Source organism: Motacilla alba, chromosome 25, assembly GCF_015832195.1.
Source record: "Motacilla alba alba isolate MOTALB_02 chromosome 25, Motacilla_alba_V1.0_pri, whole genome shotgun sequence".
Lineage (NCBI taxonomy): Eukaryota > Metazoa > Chordata > Aves > Passeriformes > Motacillidae > Motacilla > Motacilla alba.
In genome coordinates, this window is record NC_052040.1 from 2075667 (window position 1) to 2090727 (window position 15061).

At 51.0% G+C, this 15061-nt stretch overlaps 1 protein-coding gene across 2 annotated transcripts; it reads left to right on the forward strand.

The window, feature by feature from the left end:
* The first annotated feature begins 5307 nt into the window (after positions 1–5307).
* On the forward strand, positions 5308–15029 carry ANP32E (acidic nuclear phosphoprotein 32 family member E). Of its 2 annotated transcripts, none has more exons than XM_038162062.1 (7): positions 5308–5590; positions 7133–7282; positions 7757–7879; positions 8505–8667; positions 9385–9539; positions 10384–10435; positions 12375–15029. In XM_038162062.1, the coding sequence occupies exons 1-7, from the start codon at positions 5537–5539 to the stop codon at positions 12440–12442; spliced, it is 765 nt and encodes a 254-aa protein (XP_038017990.1). In that variant the 5' UTR covers positions 5308–5536; the 3' UTR covers positions 12443–15029. The 2 variants fall into 2 exon arrangements, with proteins under 2 accessions (XP_038017990.1, XP_038017989.1); XM_038162061.1 differs by having other exon boundaries at positions 5309–5590; positions 12378–15029.
* Positions 15030–15061: the final 32 nt, after the last annotated feature.

Consider the following 15061-nt stretch of genomic DNA (forward strand, 5'->3'; position numbering starts at 1 on the left):
TGTAAACAAGAGCCAGCTCGGGGTGACTTTCTGGGAAAGCTCCCTGCAGGGCAGGAGGTGCCCCAGAGCTCCGTGCTGCTGGAGCGCTGCCAGAGGAGCAGGGAAGGGGGGCTGGTCCCAATTTCAGCCCAAATTTCCCCAAAAGCTCAGGGTGGGAGCGGGACAGGTCGAGGTGTGAGGCTGCACTGTGTCCCTCCTGTAGAGCCCCCAGCTCAGCCTGGAATCTGCAGCCTCAGGCACTGTTTCCAGAGAATTCCCTAGTGAGGATTTTGGGATCTGGGCTTCCCCTCGAGGCTTTGCCAGTGCTGAGAAAGTCAGGGATGTGAGAGGAAGAAGTGGGAGGGTTTGGAGAGGGACCTGCAGCTACAGCTGGCCCTGGGCATGACTGACAGCATCATTGCAGCTATTCATGGTGTCACTTAGAATGACAATGTCATCATTGTCTTATTTGTGACTATAAATGAGTATCAAACTATAAAAACATCTTATTTGTGTCTATAAATGAGTATCAAACGATAAAAATATCTTATTTGTGGCTATAAATGAGTATCAAACTATAAAAATATCTTATTATTCCATATCTGTCATTCTCATGAGTATCTTAGTGCATGGATCTGTGACTATTAGAACATTGATATTCCCAATTAATTTGCTTTTAAAAATCCCCTCGAAACCCAAGAAAACACCCAGAACCTTATGTTTGGACTAGGGAATGAGCCATTCTCTCCAACTGTGACAATGTCACAAGGATCAGGGTTTATTTCTAGTGGCTCAGCCCTAAGAAAACATGAGGGTCCCTGTGAGCCCTTGGCAGCCACAGGCACTGGAGCAGCTGGATCCTGGAGCAGAGGCTCATCCCAGGGGATCCAGCCCAGCTCTGGCTCTGGGCTGCAGGAGCACGGCCAGAGGCTCCATCCCCACCCCTGCGTCCCTCACTTCCAGCACACCCACACCCAGAACCCAAGGACATGCCCAGCTCTGCTCTGACCTCCCACACCTTTAGCTGGGATCTAATTCCGGGTCAGGCTGTGAAGCCAGCAGCCCCACAGGAAAGGGGTTTTGCCCAAAGCACCAATCAATCAGTGAAGCTTCCCACGACCCCACAGCTCGACCCGGGGCTCCTCGTGGTGACCCATCGGTTGTTCCTTTGCTTCCAGGGAAGGCGGAGGTCGAAGATGACACGGAGGAGATCGCGCCGGATTTATTTGAATACATGTCTCATTTAAGTGAGAAATGCCTTTTTTTAAAAAGCATTTTTACCATTTCCCACCAGCCACAGGAGAGAGTTGGGATAACTGGGGCTGGGAGGGGATTTATCAGAGTTGTCCAGATTAATCTGAGTTACACTGGCTGCTCAGGGGGAAAAGCTGGGTGATCACGAGCCAGGACACGGGGCAGGGACTCACCTCACCCCATGGGGACAGGAATCCCCAGTGCCCGTTGTGCCACCTCACCTGGGGCTGTTTCCATTCCAGGTAATTACTTCTATTCCACAGAAGATTATTACTACGACAACTTCACGGCATCCCCTGCCACGTACGTGTACGAGTTCGATTCCAACGAGGTGAGTTGGTATTCCCCTAAAAAACAGGTTTTCCTCACCCAAATCTCTGCCACAAGGCAGAATAAATGGATTAAACCTGCTGATTTTTAGACCACAGAACAAATGAAGTGAGTTTGAGTAGAGTGCCCATGAACAGCAATCATGGGATGGGTTTGAGTTGGGATTTATTTCTCCAGTTTGCACAGAAACAACGGGGAATTCCTTGTTTTCCCAATTAAACTCCATCAAAGGCATCCCAAGGAGGGATCTTTCTGCACAGGAGCTAATCCTAAGCTGTGACACGCCAGCTTCTTTCTTTTTCTCCACATCCAGACAGACACCATTGGAGAGGTGGATTGGGACAAGCTGTTTCCAGAATGGAATGCCACCACCAAGGTTTCAGAGACAGACGCTCCCGGGGATTCCAGGGATGCTAAGGACAGTCAGGTGGGTGCCTGTCAGCTCTGCCTCAGGCTTTTAGCACACGGGACTTTCTGACTGATTTATTTTCCTTGGCTCACCAGGATTTTCAGGAGTCATTCGGACCGTCCCTGCAGGGCCACCTCACCCTCATCATCCTCCTCAGCTTCCTGGGTCTCCTGCTATGACCCCCGGAGTCCTCCTCCGAAGGTACTCTGGGATTTCAACACTCACTCAAAGCGTGTCCTTCAACCCAGGGAAATCCAACTCTTTCTGAAGCAGCAACTTTCCAAAACAATGGAAAGATAACAAGCCCTTCCAGGCAGATAAGAGCCCATCCAGCTGTGACTCCAGGGAACTCACCAGCAGCTCTGACCCCACTGATGGCCTGGAGAGGTTTCCAGGGCGTTTTCCCAATGACCTTGGCATTGGTGTGAGCACCCAGGCACCTCCCGCTGCTCCTCCACCCAAAGGCCCAGTTCCATAAAAGCCTGGAATGGTTTGGGTTGGGATGAACCTCCCAGAGCAGCTGGTTCCACCCTCCTGCCCAGCCTCCTCCAAGGCTCCATCCCACCTGGCCAACCTTTTCCCACTGGAGCTCTCGCACGTGCCAGGAACACACCAACCGCTGTCCCGCCACGCTCTGCTCACCTTTTTCCCTCCTTCCAGACATTGTGGCTGGGATGGTGACCAGGACATTGCCAGGTGGTGACGGTGACATCCTCTCTGCTCTGGAACTGCTGAGACTTCGTGTCCGAAGGTTTTGGTGGAGGGTTGGTGCCACAGAGCTCAGGAACCCTTCAGTCCTTTCCCGTTTCCTGGGATTCTGCTGTAAATAAGAACCTCTGCCAATGAAATCCCCAACACCCGGAGCGTGGTGTCTCATGGTGAATAACCCAGAACTGGAATAACAAACACAAACAATGCGTGCAGTGCTTGTCCCCTCAGAAGGATCTTCTCGAGCCTCTAAACCCAGCCAGCAGCTTCCAGCTTTGTTTCTTCCAGAACTGCTCTTCACATTGTTTTTTTTCCAGAAACTCCCACAATATCTGGGAGAAGATGGACCAGAAAACCTCCCACAACGCCAACCCCTCCACGGAGAGCAAACCGTCACAGAAATGGGTGGTTTGGGTCAGGAAATCAGAGTTAAATCCCTTTTTTGGGAGGAAAAAATGCAATCCCACACTCTGTGCCTATGCTGCTCTTCCTTGGGAGAGTCAGCAGGAAGGAGAGATGGAAAACTGGCCCAGGTGCACCCAGGTCAACCCTACAGGACAAAAGAGGTTGAGTCCAGCCAAGGGATGTCGACTCAAGCCAACAGGAGACTCGTGGGGGCCACAAGTCCCCAGAGCCTTGGGATCCCTCCAGACACCTCCCAGAGCCCGGGGGGATCTCCCGAGCCCCGGAGCAGGTACGACCCATCCCGCCATTCCCAGGATATCCAGGCCCCCAGGCTTGGAAAGAAGAAAACTTTTGTTTCCTACGGAAAGTAAAAGGCTCGAAAGGGGTTCGGAGCGAGACCGGATGCGCTGCCGGGCAGTGCCACCTCCTGGCTTTGTGCTGCCACAAAGGTGGATTGAGAAAAGCCAAGAACGCCCCGGAAAATTATTCAGGATCGCACAGCAGTGAGATTTCCAACCCTGGAGTGGAGTAAAAGGCAATTAAAGGAAAATAAAAGATGTGGGTGAAGGTTATGAGTTTATTTCTAAAAACCATGCCTCTAATGCAGACACAGAAAATAAACCAGTTTGTTGTAACCTGACCTAAATATAAATTGAATCCCTCCCTTCCAGAGCAAATCCTCAAACCAAATCCTCACCTTCCAGCGGTGTTTTGGGACAGCAATGTCCAAACACACCACAGATGGACAGCTGGACATGCCCTCTCTGCTCCCAAAGCTGGGAATATTCACCTAAACCTCTCTAATCCCAAAATGACACCATCCTCCTGGCTCTTTCACAAGTTCCTTTCCCAGATTTACCCTCTTCCCCCCACTCAGAGGGTGGTGGTGGCTCCATGGCCACCCAGCTCTCCTGGCAAACCCCCGGGATAAGCAGCTTTAACACCAAGAGGATTTTCCCTGCAGTTGTGAGAACCTTTCCCAGTTACCTCCCCGTAGGAAGCAAGCAGAAGGCTCTCCAGGTCTCTGGTGTTTTCCACGGCTCCTTATCCATCCCAGAAATATTTTCTCTGTGGAGTTTACACAAAGCTGGAGCAAACCCGAGATTCCCACAGTGGGTTGTTGGTTTTTGTTTTGTTTTTTTGTCTTTTTGTTTTTTTAATTCTGTCACCATGCTGCCAAAATGTCTCCGGTTATTTGTGTCTCCAAAGTTCCAAGAGACAAGATGTAAATATTTAGAACTGCTTGTCCCAGAATTGTCCTGCCTGGGCATGAGGGGTATCAGTGACTCACAGGCTCTTTTCAAGGATCATTTTCCAGGAGAAAAGCTTCAATAGAGAAACATTCATTAATTATTAATTTTAACCAGGAAAAGAATTTCCATAGGGATATAAATCCCGTCTATCCACCTGGGGAGCTCTAAATTACATCTATCCAACCAGAGGGAAATATAAATCCCATCTATCCACCCCAAGGGGGTTATAAATCCCATATATGCAACCCGAGGGGCATACAAATCCCATGTATCCACACAGAGTGGGATACGAGCTTCATTTATCCCCCGGAGCGGCTCAGATTTTAGGAACCGGGCTATTCCCCAGATGAGTGAACCATCCCGGGGCTCCCGCGGAACACGGAGCTCCGGGGGCGGCCCCACGGGCAGACCCTTCCCGAGGCCGCGCGGTGGGACACGGCCCCCACGGGGGAGCACGGGCGGGGATGGCCGCGACCCCTCAGAACCGCGACCCCCGACCCCCGCCAGCCCCAGAGCCGCGACCCTCTCAGAACCGCGACCCCCAGCTCGGTGCAGCCCCCACAAAACCGAGACTCCCGACCCCCTCAGAGCCGCGACCCCCTCAGAGCCGCGACCCCCGCCCAACCCAGAGACGCGCACACCCCAGAGCTGTGCCCCCCTCAGAACCAGGACCCCCTCAGAACCAGGACCCCCTCAGAGCCTTGACTTCCCCGGACCTGCGGCCCCCTCAGAGCCGCGACCCGCGACCCCCGCCCACCCCAGACGCGCGACCCCCTCAGAGCCGCGGCCCCGCCCCTCAGGGCCGCCCCCGCCCCCAGCCCCGCCCCTCCCGCTCAGGGCGCGCGCACCCGCCGGTCCCCGCGCGCGAGCACAAACCCCGCCCCCGCGCCTCCTGACGGGCAGCGCGCTCGGCCAATGGCGCGGCGACCCCCGCGCCAATGACGGCGCGGCGCGGGGAAGCCCCGCCCCGGGGCGGGGCGTAGCCTGGGGGGGGCGCCATGCGCCGTGTCATGGAGGCGCAGTGTGCGGGCGGCCATTGACGGTGCCGGAGCTGCTGCGGAGCGGCGCGGCCGGGGCGGCCCCGGCGACCCCCGACCCACTCCCGGCGCGCTCCCGGCGCCCGCCGCAGCCGCAGCGACCCTCGCGGCCGCTCTCGGCCACCCTCCCTCGCCAGTGCGGAACCGCGGGAGGGGGGGCAATGGAGATGAAGAAGCGCATCAACCTGGAGTTGCGGAACCGGGCCCCCGAGAAGGTGAGGGGCGGCGGGGCCGGCGGGGCGCGCTCCCCCCGCCCCGCGGGGCCGTCGCTGCCGCCTGGGGCCGCGCAGGCCCGGCGGCACCGCTGCCGAATCTGGGTCAGCCGTGGCGCAGGGCCCGGCGGGGCGCGGGCGGCGCTTCCGGCGCGGCCCCGGGACCCGCGGCCCCCCCTCATTCCCCCTCCGCCTCCTCTCTCGGGGTGCCCCGAAGTTCCCGGGGGGCGCCTCGGCCTCGGCTTCCCCCGACGTTAATCCGCCGCTTCCCCCGGCCGCAGTAAACAGGTCACGGCGGCGGCCCCGGCCGCGGCCCGTCGCTCATCCCGCCGCCTTTAATTAGTATAATTAACGTTCCTTCCCGCGCCCGCCGCCCCGCCGGGCGTGCCGTGGGGTCCCCATAGCCCTCCCGCGCGCTTCCAACTTTCCGTTTCTTAGGAAAGAGCCAAAAAAAAAAAAAAAAAAAAAAAAAAAAGAGAAAAAAAATTTTAAAAATAAAAAAATAAAGCCCCGAGCCGCTGGCGAGGCGGGAGCGCACGTGCGCGGCCGGGCCCCCGCCGCCTCCCGGGGCTCCGGAGCATCGCTCCCCGCTCCGCCACCGCGGACACCCGCGCCCGCTTCGCCCCCGCCCCGAGCCGAATCCCGAGACTTTCGCTTTCCCTGACCCGGCGCACGTGGGTTTTTAGGGGGGAAAAAAACTGCCCGAAAGTGTTGGTTGAACGCAGCCGGGCGTGTGTGCGGGTGGCAGGTAGCCGGAGAGGCCTCGTCTCGCTGGCGGCGTGCAGATGCTGGGGATGGAGCTGGGAAACTCCCTCTGTCCCCGGCAGCTTGCCTTAAGATTTGGTGTCTGTGTGGAATGATGAAATGAAAAAAATTGTAATGAAAAAAAAAAAAAAAAAAGTAATAGTGGGAAGCTGGCCTCGTGGTGCTTGGGGTCGGCAGCACTCCCAAAATGTTGTTAGTGTAGAAGAGTCACCTTGTGCCTGTCCTTTACCAAGTGGATGTGCCACTCTAGATAAAATAATTTAAAATTAATTGGCTGCTTCTTGTTGCTGCTTCTCCAAGTATGTGACCTGTCTTGATTATTGAGTGGCTTGGGCACAAGGAAGTTATTTATTTGGGCTCCATTAACCTCTAGGACTCTCTAGGAAAATAATCTGGAGTCGGAAGGTTTTAGGTTCAGAGAGAAACTGGTTTTATGAGTTTGGTTATGCACAGTTAAGTGATGAGGCCTGAGGAGAAATCAGCAGTTGGTTGGCTCCAGTGCTTCTGTGAGGAGCTGTACCAGTGTGCTCTGTTGGTGGAGTTTTGGGGTCAGATGGCAGTTTTTGCAGGGTTTAATGTGTGGAAACTACTGCATAATTTTTAAATTAGGTGGGTGTTGGCGATTTCAGGGCAGAAATCTGGTCTGATTTTAAATGAAGCCCCAAACCTGCAGCCACTGCCCAGTCCCTGGGGTGGGTTTCAGGTGAGTTTGTTGACCATTACTTTATTTTTTTCCTTTTTGCTGTGACACCCACACGTGTCTCGCTGGCCTGTTTGCAGGTGACAGAGTTGGTGCTCGATAACTGCAGGTCCAGCAACGGGGAGATCGAAGGGCTCAATGATTCATTTAAGGAGCTCCAGTTCCTCAGCATGGCCAACGTTGAGCTGACATCACTGGCCAAACTGCCCACGTTGAGTAAGCTCCGGAAGGTTGGTATCTCTGGGGGTGGCAGGGTCAGGGGTGAGGAGCTTTTCAGCACCCCTGTGGTGCTGGAGGTGTTTCGTGGGCCTCTGAAATGTATTTTTAAGAACTGAAATTGTTTTGGGTGTTTCCAGTTGATGATGGTGAGTGGGTTTGGTCAGTGATTCTCGGGGCAGTAAGTGCTCGGATGTTGGGAAGGTCCAGCAGTGCCTTGCTGAGCAGGGTGCCTTGCTAGGAGGCTCTTGGGTCACTCAATGAACTCCAGTCCTGGTAACTTAAAACTGAGGTGCCCAAACCCATGAGACTTTAAAGAACAGTTTATAATTCTCAATTTATAGGAACTTTTTGACAGCTAAATCATGTTACCCTGGGTGAGTCTCCAAAAGTGATTACATTCTTAAAGGGAGAACAGTTAACAACGATGCAGCTGAATCTGAGGCTGAAAATCTATTTGTTGATTCCTTTTTTTTTCTGTCTAATAGCTGGAGTTGAGTGACAATGTCATTTCTGGAGGCCTGGAGGTCCTTGCAGAGAGATGTCCTAATCTCACATATCTAAATCTAAGTGGCAACAAAATCAAAGATCTCGGCACTGTGGAAGCTCTTGTGAGTATGATGTGGAAGGGGCTCTGGGGAGATGCAACAAGAGAGATTTTTTATCAAGAATCTTTACTATTTTCGTAGTGGGTTGATACAAATGTTCATCAGTCTCGTGGTTGGTCTGGTTTGATAGACTCAGTGCCGTGGTTATAGGGCAGCGTGTGTAACCCCACTGCTGGAAAATGGGATGGGATGTCCCAAATCAGGGATTTGGGCTTGTTTTGTCCTTGAAGAAAAAGTGGCCGAGGTGTGTGGTGCTGATTCCCCTGTGCTTGGTGGCTAAGGTGTGTTTGTCTGCTGAGTTTCCATTAAACTGAAGTGACCAGACACGGGGTGATGCAGCCAGGGGTGGGCAGTGCAGCAGAGGAGGGACTGCCAGTGCTGATCTGCATGGTTGGGGTTTCTGTCCAAAACTGGGCTCTGCACACAGAACCCAACCCCCAAAGCTGGGAGTTATTCCACACAAGTGCCTTTGGTGAGGATTTTGCTGCCAGCAGCTTGGACTGAACTTTGAGGGAGAAAAATTCTAACTAGAAATGAGGATAAAGTAAATTCTGTTATTCTTGGGTTGTCACCCTGCTGTATCTGAGAGCACCATGGGAAGGAAACAAATATTTTCATTTCTTTTCAGCAAAATCTGAAGAATTTGAAGAGTCTTGACCTGTTCAACTGTGAGATTACAAACCTTGAGGACTACAGGGACAGCATCTTTGAGCTGCTCCAGCAGATCACATACCTGGATGGGTTTGATCAGGAGGACAACGAGGCACCAGACTCAGAAGATGATGATGATGGTAACGTCCTGAAACAAACTGGGGGCAGGAATGGGATGCTGGAATAAAGGTCTCCATGTAGTGCAGGGTCTTCCTGAGCACACAAATGTAAATCTGCTCCTGAAGAGCAGAGTCCAGAGTGTGTTTGGTATTAATGCACTGATAAAGAACAAAAACAGGGTTTCAGTCCTGCAGAAGCCACCTGGGCTTAAAGGAATTGGACTAAAGATACTTTTGAAAAGACACAAATATTCTTGTTGCCAGCAGTAAAGCCATTTGTGCCACTGAGGGATACAGAGCAAAGGGATGTGCACACTATTTATGAATTTAAAATTACAATTTCACGGGGTTTTGTAATGGTTTCAGGCCCCTGCTCCAGTATAATACAAATTTTAGTTCCAAAAGCACACCTAGTTCCTTTGGTCCCAGCTTGGTTGCAGTCCTTCAGGGGCTGTTAGGGCTGGCAGGAGTTTGTATTTGTAGCTGCTTCAGATATCAAGAGTTTTGCCTGAAGCTTGTGATGGAAAAACACTGGGAGTCTTTCTTAGAGAAAAAAATGACAAAATTTAACTTGGTTACAATCGTGGTCATTTCCCATGTGTTGCCTGGATTTAGAAAGAAATAAAAATCCCCAAATCATTCAGGAAAAAAGCTCTGAGGGCCAGCCCAGCCTGCTACACTCAGAGAGGAGTGAATGGAGCTGAACTTCTGGTCTTACGTGTGTGTCCTTCACTGCAGAAGGGGATGAAGATGATGATGATGATGAGAATGAAGCTGGGCCTCCAGGAGAATATGAAGAGGAAGATGATGAAGATGATGGAGCTTCAGATTTGGGTGAAGGTGAAGAGGAGGAGGAAGTTGGTCTTTCATACCTGATGAAAGAAGAAATTCAGGTAAAGTTTGGAAGCGCTGCCAAATGCAGGAAGCAAAGAGAAGCTCCTGTGGGGTTCTGTGGTTACAGAAAACAGGTCTGGTACAGCTCCCAGGGAACAGACAACAGCCACCTTTCAGGCAGTGATGAGTAGAGTTCTTGTAGCTGTAAACTGGTCACACAAATGACAGGACAGCAGTGAAGCCCTGGGGCCTGCTCAGGTCCTCCCCTCCTGCAGGGTCTCGACAGGGGAACATGCCTGGCGTGGGGTTTGTGCCCCAAAGCAGCACCCCAATTTGGGACTGAAGCTCCTGTGGCCAGCCACTACTGCTTCTTTGATAAGAGTTTCCTTCCTGCCAGGGAGTTCATGTGGAGTGGGTTTCATTCCAGTATTCAAGGGCCAGTGTCAGAGGCTCGTTTCCCCATTTTGCCTTGTCACACTCTCCTGTGTACAAAATTCCACCAAGCAGAGGGATATAAACACAAGACTTGGGTTTTTTGTATTCTCTGGAGCTGATTGTTAATTCATTTACATTCCTCATCTATCAGCTTTAGAACGAGACAAAAAAACCAACACAAAAACTCATTTTCACAGGAACTTGGGAAGAGTTATTCACCTTTTCCTCCAGGCCCTTGCTGACTGGGTTCAAAGGCAGTCTAGAGCTGCTGGAATCTCTCTCACAGTTAATTTTTCAGCTGGCTTAAAGAAGTGAACAGTGGGGAAAAGCAAAGAAATGAGCCTCTAGAACTGACTGATGCCCTGGTGGGGAAATTGCAGGGAATTCCTGGATTTCTGCCTGGGATCATTGTGGAAGCAACACTTCAATAAACAGCAACTGTAAAAATGTCTCCCAATTTTTGTACAGGATGAAGAGGATGATGATGACTACGTTGAAGGAGGCGATGAGGAGGAAGAAGGTGAGTGCTCAAGTATTGAAGTTGTGACTGAAACAATCAATTCTCTATAATTCTTTGTCTTTGTGGGTTTGGGACATGCATGTTGACACAAAACCAAAAGTAAAGTAAAAGTGAGGAAGAAACAACAGTTTTCTGAAAGGAGAGGCTCTGCTGTGCAGTTGGAAATTGTTCTTTGATGTGGAGAGGAGTGGGGCTCTGCTGTGCCTCTTGTTATTTACATGGATGGAAAATATCCCTCAAGTGCACCAGAGTCTCTGCTGGCAAAGCCTGGCAGCCAGGAGCAGCTGGAGTTTTCCTTTATCCAGCTTCTCCATAAGCAATTCTGCTACAGGGAGCAAGTTCTGTTTGCAAGAAGTGGCTTACTGGAGTATTTTTAAACAAATTTTTTCATTAAAAATTCCACGTCTTTGTAAAGACAAATCCCAGAATTTCTCCCCAGCTGAGCCACATCTCCTCCACATGCTGGGCTCAGTGGAGCAGTTTGGGAGCTGGATTTTCCACTTGCAAAAACGATATTTCTGAAGGAGCAGTGTGAATTCTTCACTTTGTATAAATCCTGGAGTCAGGATGGGCCACTGGCCAGGGAGTGGCTGCTGGGGAATGAATGGACTGGCTGGGGCAGCACTGCACTGCGGGCTGCCACCAGCAGAGCGCACAGCACAGCACCCAGATCCACAGAACCCAGGGATGTTCCACAGCACCCAGATCCACAGAACCCAGGGATGTTCCACAGCACCCAGATCCACAGAACCCAGGGATGTTCCACAGCACAGCACCCAGATCCACAGAACCCAGGGATGTTCCACAGCACAGCACCCAGATCCACAGAACCCAGGGATGTTCCACAGCACAGCACCCAGATCCACAGAACCCAGGGATGTTCCACAGCACCCAGATCCACAGAACCCAGGGATGTTCCACAGCACCCAGATCCACAGAACCCAGGGATGTTCCACAGCACCCAGATCCACAGAACCCAGGGATGTTCCACAGCACAGCACCCAGATCCACAGAACCCAGGGATGTTCCACAGCACAGCACCCAGATCCACAGAACCCAGGGATGTTCCACAGCACCCAGATCCACAGAACCCAGGGATGTTCCACAGCACAGCACCCAGATCCACAGAACCCAGGGATGTTCCACAGCACAGCACCCAGATCCACAGAACCCAGGGATGTCCCACAGCACCCAGATCCACAGAACCCAGGGATGTTCCACAGCACCCAGATCCACAGAACCCAGGGATGTTCCACAGAACCCAGGGATGTTCCACAGCACAGCACCCAGATCCACAGAACCCAGGGATGTTCCACAGCACAGCACCCAGATCCACAGAACCCAGGGATGTTCCACAGCACCCAGATCCACAGAACCCAGGGATGTTCCACAGCACACCACCAGATCCACAGAACCCAGGGATGTTCCACAGCACCCAGATCCACAGAACCCAGGGATGTTCCACAGCACAGCACCCAGATCCACAGAACCCAGGGATGTTCCACAGCACAGCACCCAGATCCACCCTTGGCCACAGAAATCCAGAGGTGTTGTGCAGGATTCTGGGCTGGGATGTTCCACAGCACAGCATCCAAATCCAGCCTTTGACACAGAAACTCAGGGATGTTGTGCAGGATCCTGGGCTGGGATCTTCTGGCCTTTTGACACAAACTCAGGGATGTTGTGCAGGATCCTGGGCTGGGATCTTCTGGCCTTTTGACACAAACTCAGGGATGTTGTGCAGGATCCTGGGCTGGGATCTTCTGGCCTTTTGACACAAACTCAGGGATGTTTTTCCAGGGTCCTGGGCTGGGATGTTCCATCAGGAACACACCTGCAGCACACACACTCCCCATTCCCCATTCCCCAATCCCCTCCCCTGGCTGTAAGTGCTGTGTGGGCAGAGCCTAATGGGCTGCGTGTGTCCCTCTCTCCTTAGCAGAGGGTGTCCGAGGGGAGAAGAGGAAACGAGAGCCCGAGGATGAAGGCGAGGAAGAGGAGGATTAATTTGCAGGACCAGACTCTCCAGTTACGGAAGACGCAATAGTGATTATGCAGCTCTGTATGTCCATGTACCATAGATGTCCTGACAGAAATCCTATGTTAACTTTTTATAGCAGAAGTGTGGTTTTACTATTCCTGCCCCTTTTATCATTCCAGATAAGCTCTGATAGCCCATAGGGAACCTTCTGTAGAGAACAATTTTCAGCCCTATAATCACTGAAGCCATTGGCAAATTCCCCCCACCAGACTTTTCTTTGGAGCTCTTTAATTTCATCACGATCATGCTGTGTTGGTCATTGTTAGCCCTGAATCCAACCCCACGTCCCATGGGTTTAATATTGGGAAGTTTTCATTCAGGATTTTCACGTTTTTATGCTTAAAAAGCTGAACTGAAAAGTGCTCTACAGTGAATTCCCCACTCTCTCTTAAATCAGTTGACTCTAGGCCAAGTTTTCCATGGATTCAACTGGAAACCCCCAACTAGATGACACCCACGTTTCAGTTTTTTTAAAAGGTGACCCCTGTGATTTTTTTTTTGAAGTCTCCTCTCTATTTTGGGTATTCCAGGGTAAAGCCTCAGTGGCTTTCAGAAGATGTTTTTGTTTTCCTGCTCACTCCAATGTTCAGTGTTTGGAGTATTCTCTAGATTCCTTCAAGGGTGTATTTTGGCCAACTGAAAGACTTGTGATCCTTACAGGGTTGCAATCCATAAATTTTCTCCCAAGTCCATTGTCACTGCAGGTATTAACAAAGCAATTAATGTGTAGTTTTAAACCTTTTTGCCAGAAATCTTTGTTAAACTTTCACTCACTTCGCTCTTGCATTGTCATTCTGGGAATTCTGCACCACTCATGGCTATAAAATGTATAAAATAGATGAAATATGCATTTCTGATGCAGAAGTGAACGGGTAACTCCTCCAAGCGTGTTGTTTTCCACCCCCCAGCTTTTCTAGAACTGTTGAAGGGAAGAATGAACCCAAGTTGGCCCTTCTCTGCACGTCCCCTGTTAAACTGTTTCAATCTGGCTGTAAAATGCTCAGTTTGTAACAGTTGGGAATATTTGGGGGTTTACATTGAGTGGCTGCAGAGATGTGTCAGGAGAGAGCGTGAGGGATGTGCAGAGAAACTTTTTATCTAGCAGCCTTTCCACTTCCTAATCTGCCCCGATGTATCACCTTTCCCGGCGGAAACAAATTTTCACTTCCAGCATTCCTCCTTCGGGCGTGACCTGGCTTTCACACGGCGTAGTGGTGGTGTCACACCGACTGCCATCTTCTCACGTAGGTCCTGAACCAAATATCACACACAGCTTTATTCCAGAGACTTATTTTTGTATCTGTCCTGGCTGTCAATAGCTGCCAGAAACTGGGGAGAGCCTGCAGGTGGGAGGAGGGAGAGTCCTGTTGGTTGGATTCCGAGTTGGTTCCCTGTGGGATGTTCCTTAGCTCAGTGTGACCTGCAGCTCTTCGGTGGAGTTTAGATCACGCAGGGTTGAAGTTCTGCAAAGCCCCACTCCCTCTCTGTGTGTGTGTGGTTTTTTTTCCCCTCAACTAGAGCCTTAACTCTGGGTTTCTCCTGAACCTTCCCGGCCTCGAAGCGGAGTCTGGTACACTCGGGAACAACTGACTCCTTGGGCTTTGTGGTTTTTTTAAGGGATGTCTCTAAAGACACTAGAAAAGCTGTGGTGAAACTTCCTTTGCAGCCACAACCAAGTCCTGTGTTCGTGATGAGTCCTGGCTGGGTCAGTGCATGGTTGTCATGTCCTGAAGGCTCTGGGCGAGGCACTCACTCCGTGCTCAGCTTTGAGAGAAAAAGTGTTTTCCCATCCTTTTGCTTCTTGTCCTTAGATTGAAACTTGTTATTTATAAGTGTGTACGTTAGAGCACCTCCATGTCAGGGTTTTACTTAACTGTCTGTTACTGATGCAGATAAAATTAGTTTTAAATGGTAAAAAAAAAAAAAAAAAGAGTCTATTTTGATGGATTAAAATAATGTGGGTAGTGGGCTTGTTTGGATAAGCAAGTCCAGCTCCTGAGACCAGAGCTCTGAGGGGTGACAGCCCTTCCCTAGGCCAGACTTCCCACTTCCCAGACACCCACAGTTCCACCACGTGGAACCTGAGCCCCTCACGAACCCAAGAATCTGTCCCAGTGTCACCATCCCCTGTCCCGTGTCCTCCGCTCGGCATGCAGCAACAGCGTTTTTTAACGAGGAATTCAGAGCCTCCAGATAACTTTTGAAACTTTTTTGCTTGGTGGGTGGTCTTTTCATGCAAATACGTCAGGGTGGGTTTTATATTTTGTAGAGGTTTTGTCCTATTTTAATGCTCTTTGTATGGCAGTCTGTATATAGTGTGGTTTGGTTCCTTCTCCGACTCTTTCCTGAAACTTTGGAGTAACTGATTTTGTGCAACTGTGTTTTGAATAAAGCCATGACAGTGTTAAATTAAAAGACAACAGCCCTGCAGCACTCTTCTGGTAACTTTTAGTTGTAACAAAACATGTTTCCTCCCCATGTGTGCTGTAAATTTTAAATTAAAAAAGTTTTCAAACCGAATTATTTCAAATAAATTGAGACTATTGTATTGGATTACTTCTCGGGGTATGTCCACCTGTGGGAAG

Excerpts from the sequence above, each read along its gene's own strand:
- ANP32E (XM_038162062.1), top strand. The coding sequence starts at position 5,537 with ATGGAGATGAAGAAGCGCATCAACCTGGAGTTGCGGAACCGGGCCCCC. Across the intron at positions 7,880-8,504 it reads TCGGCACTGTGGAAGCTCTT|CAAAATCTGAAGAATTTGAA; the intron begins GTGAGTATGATG and ends ATTTCTTTTCAG. Across the intron at positions 10,436-12,374 it reads AGGCGATGAGGAGGAAGAAG|CAGAGGGTGTCCGAGGGGAG; the intron begins GTGAGTGCTCAA and ends CTCTCTCCTTAG.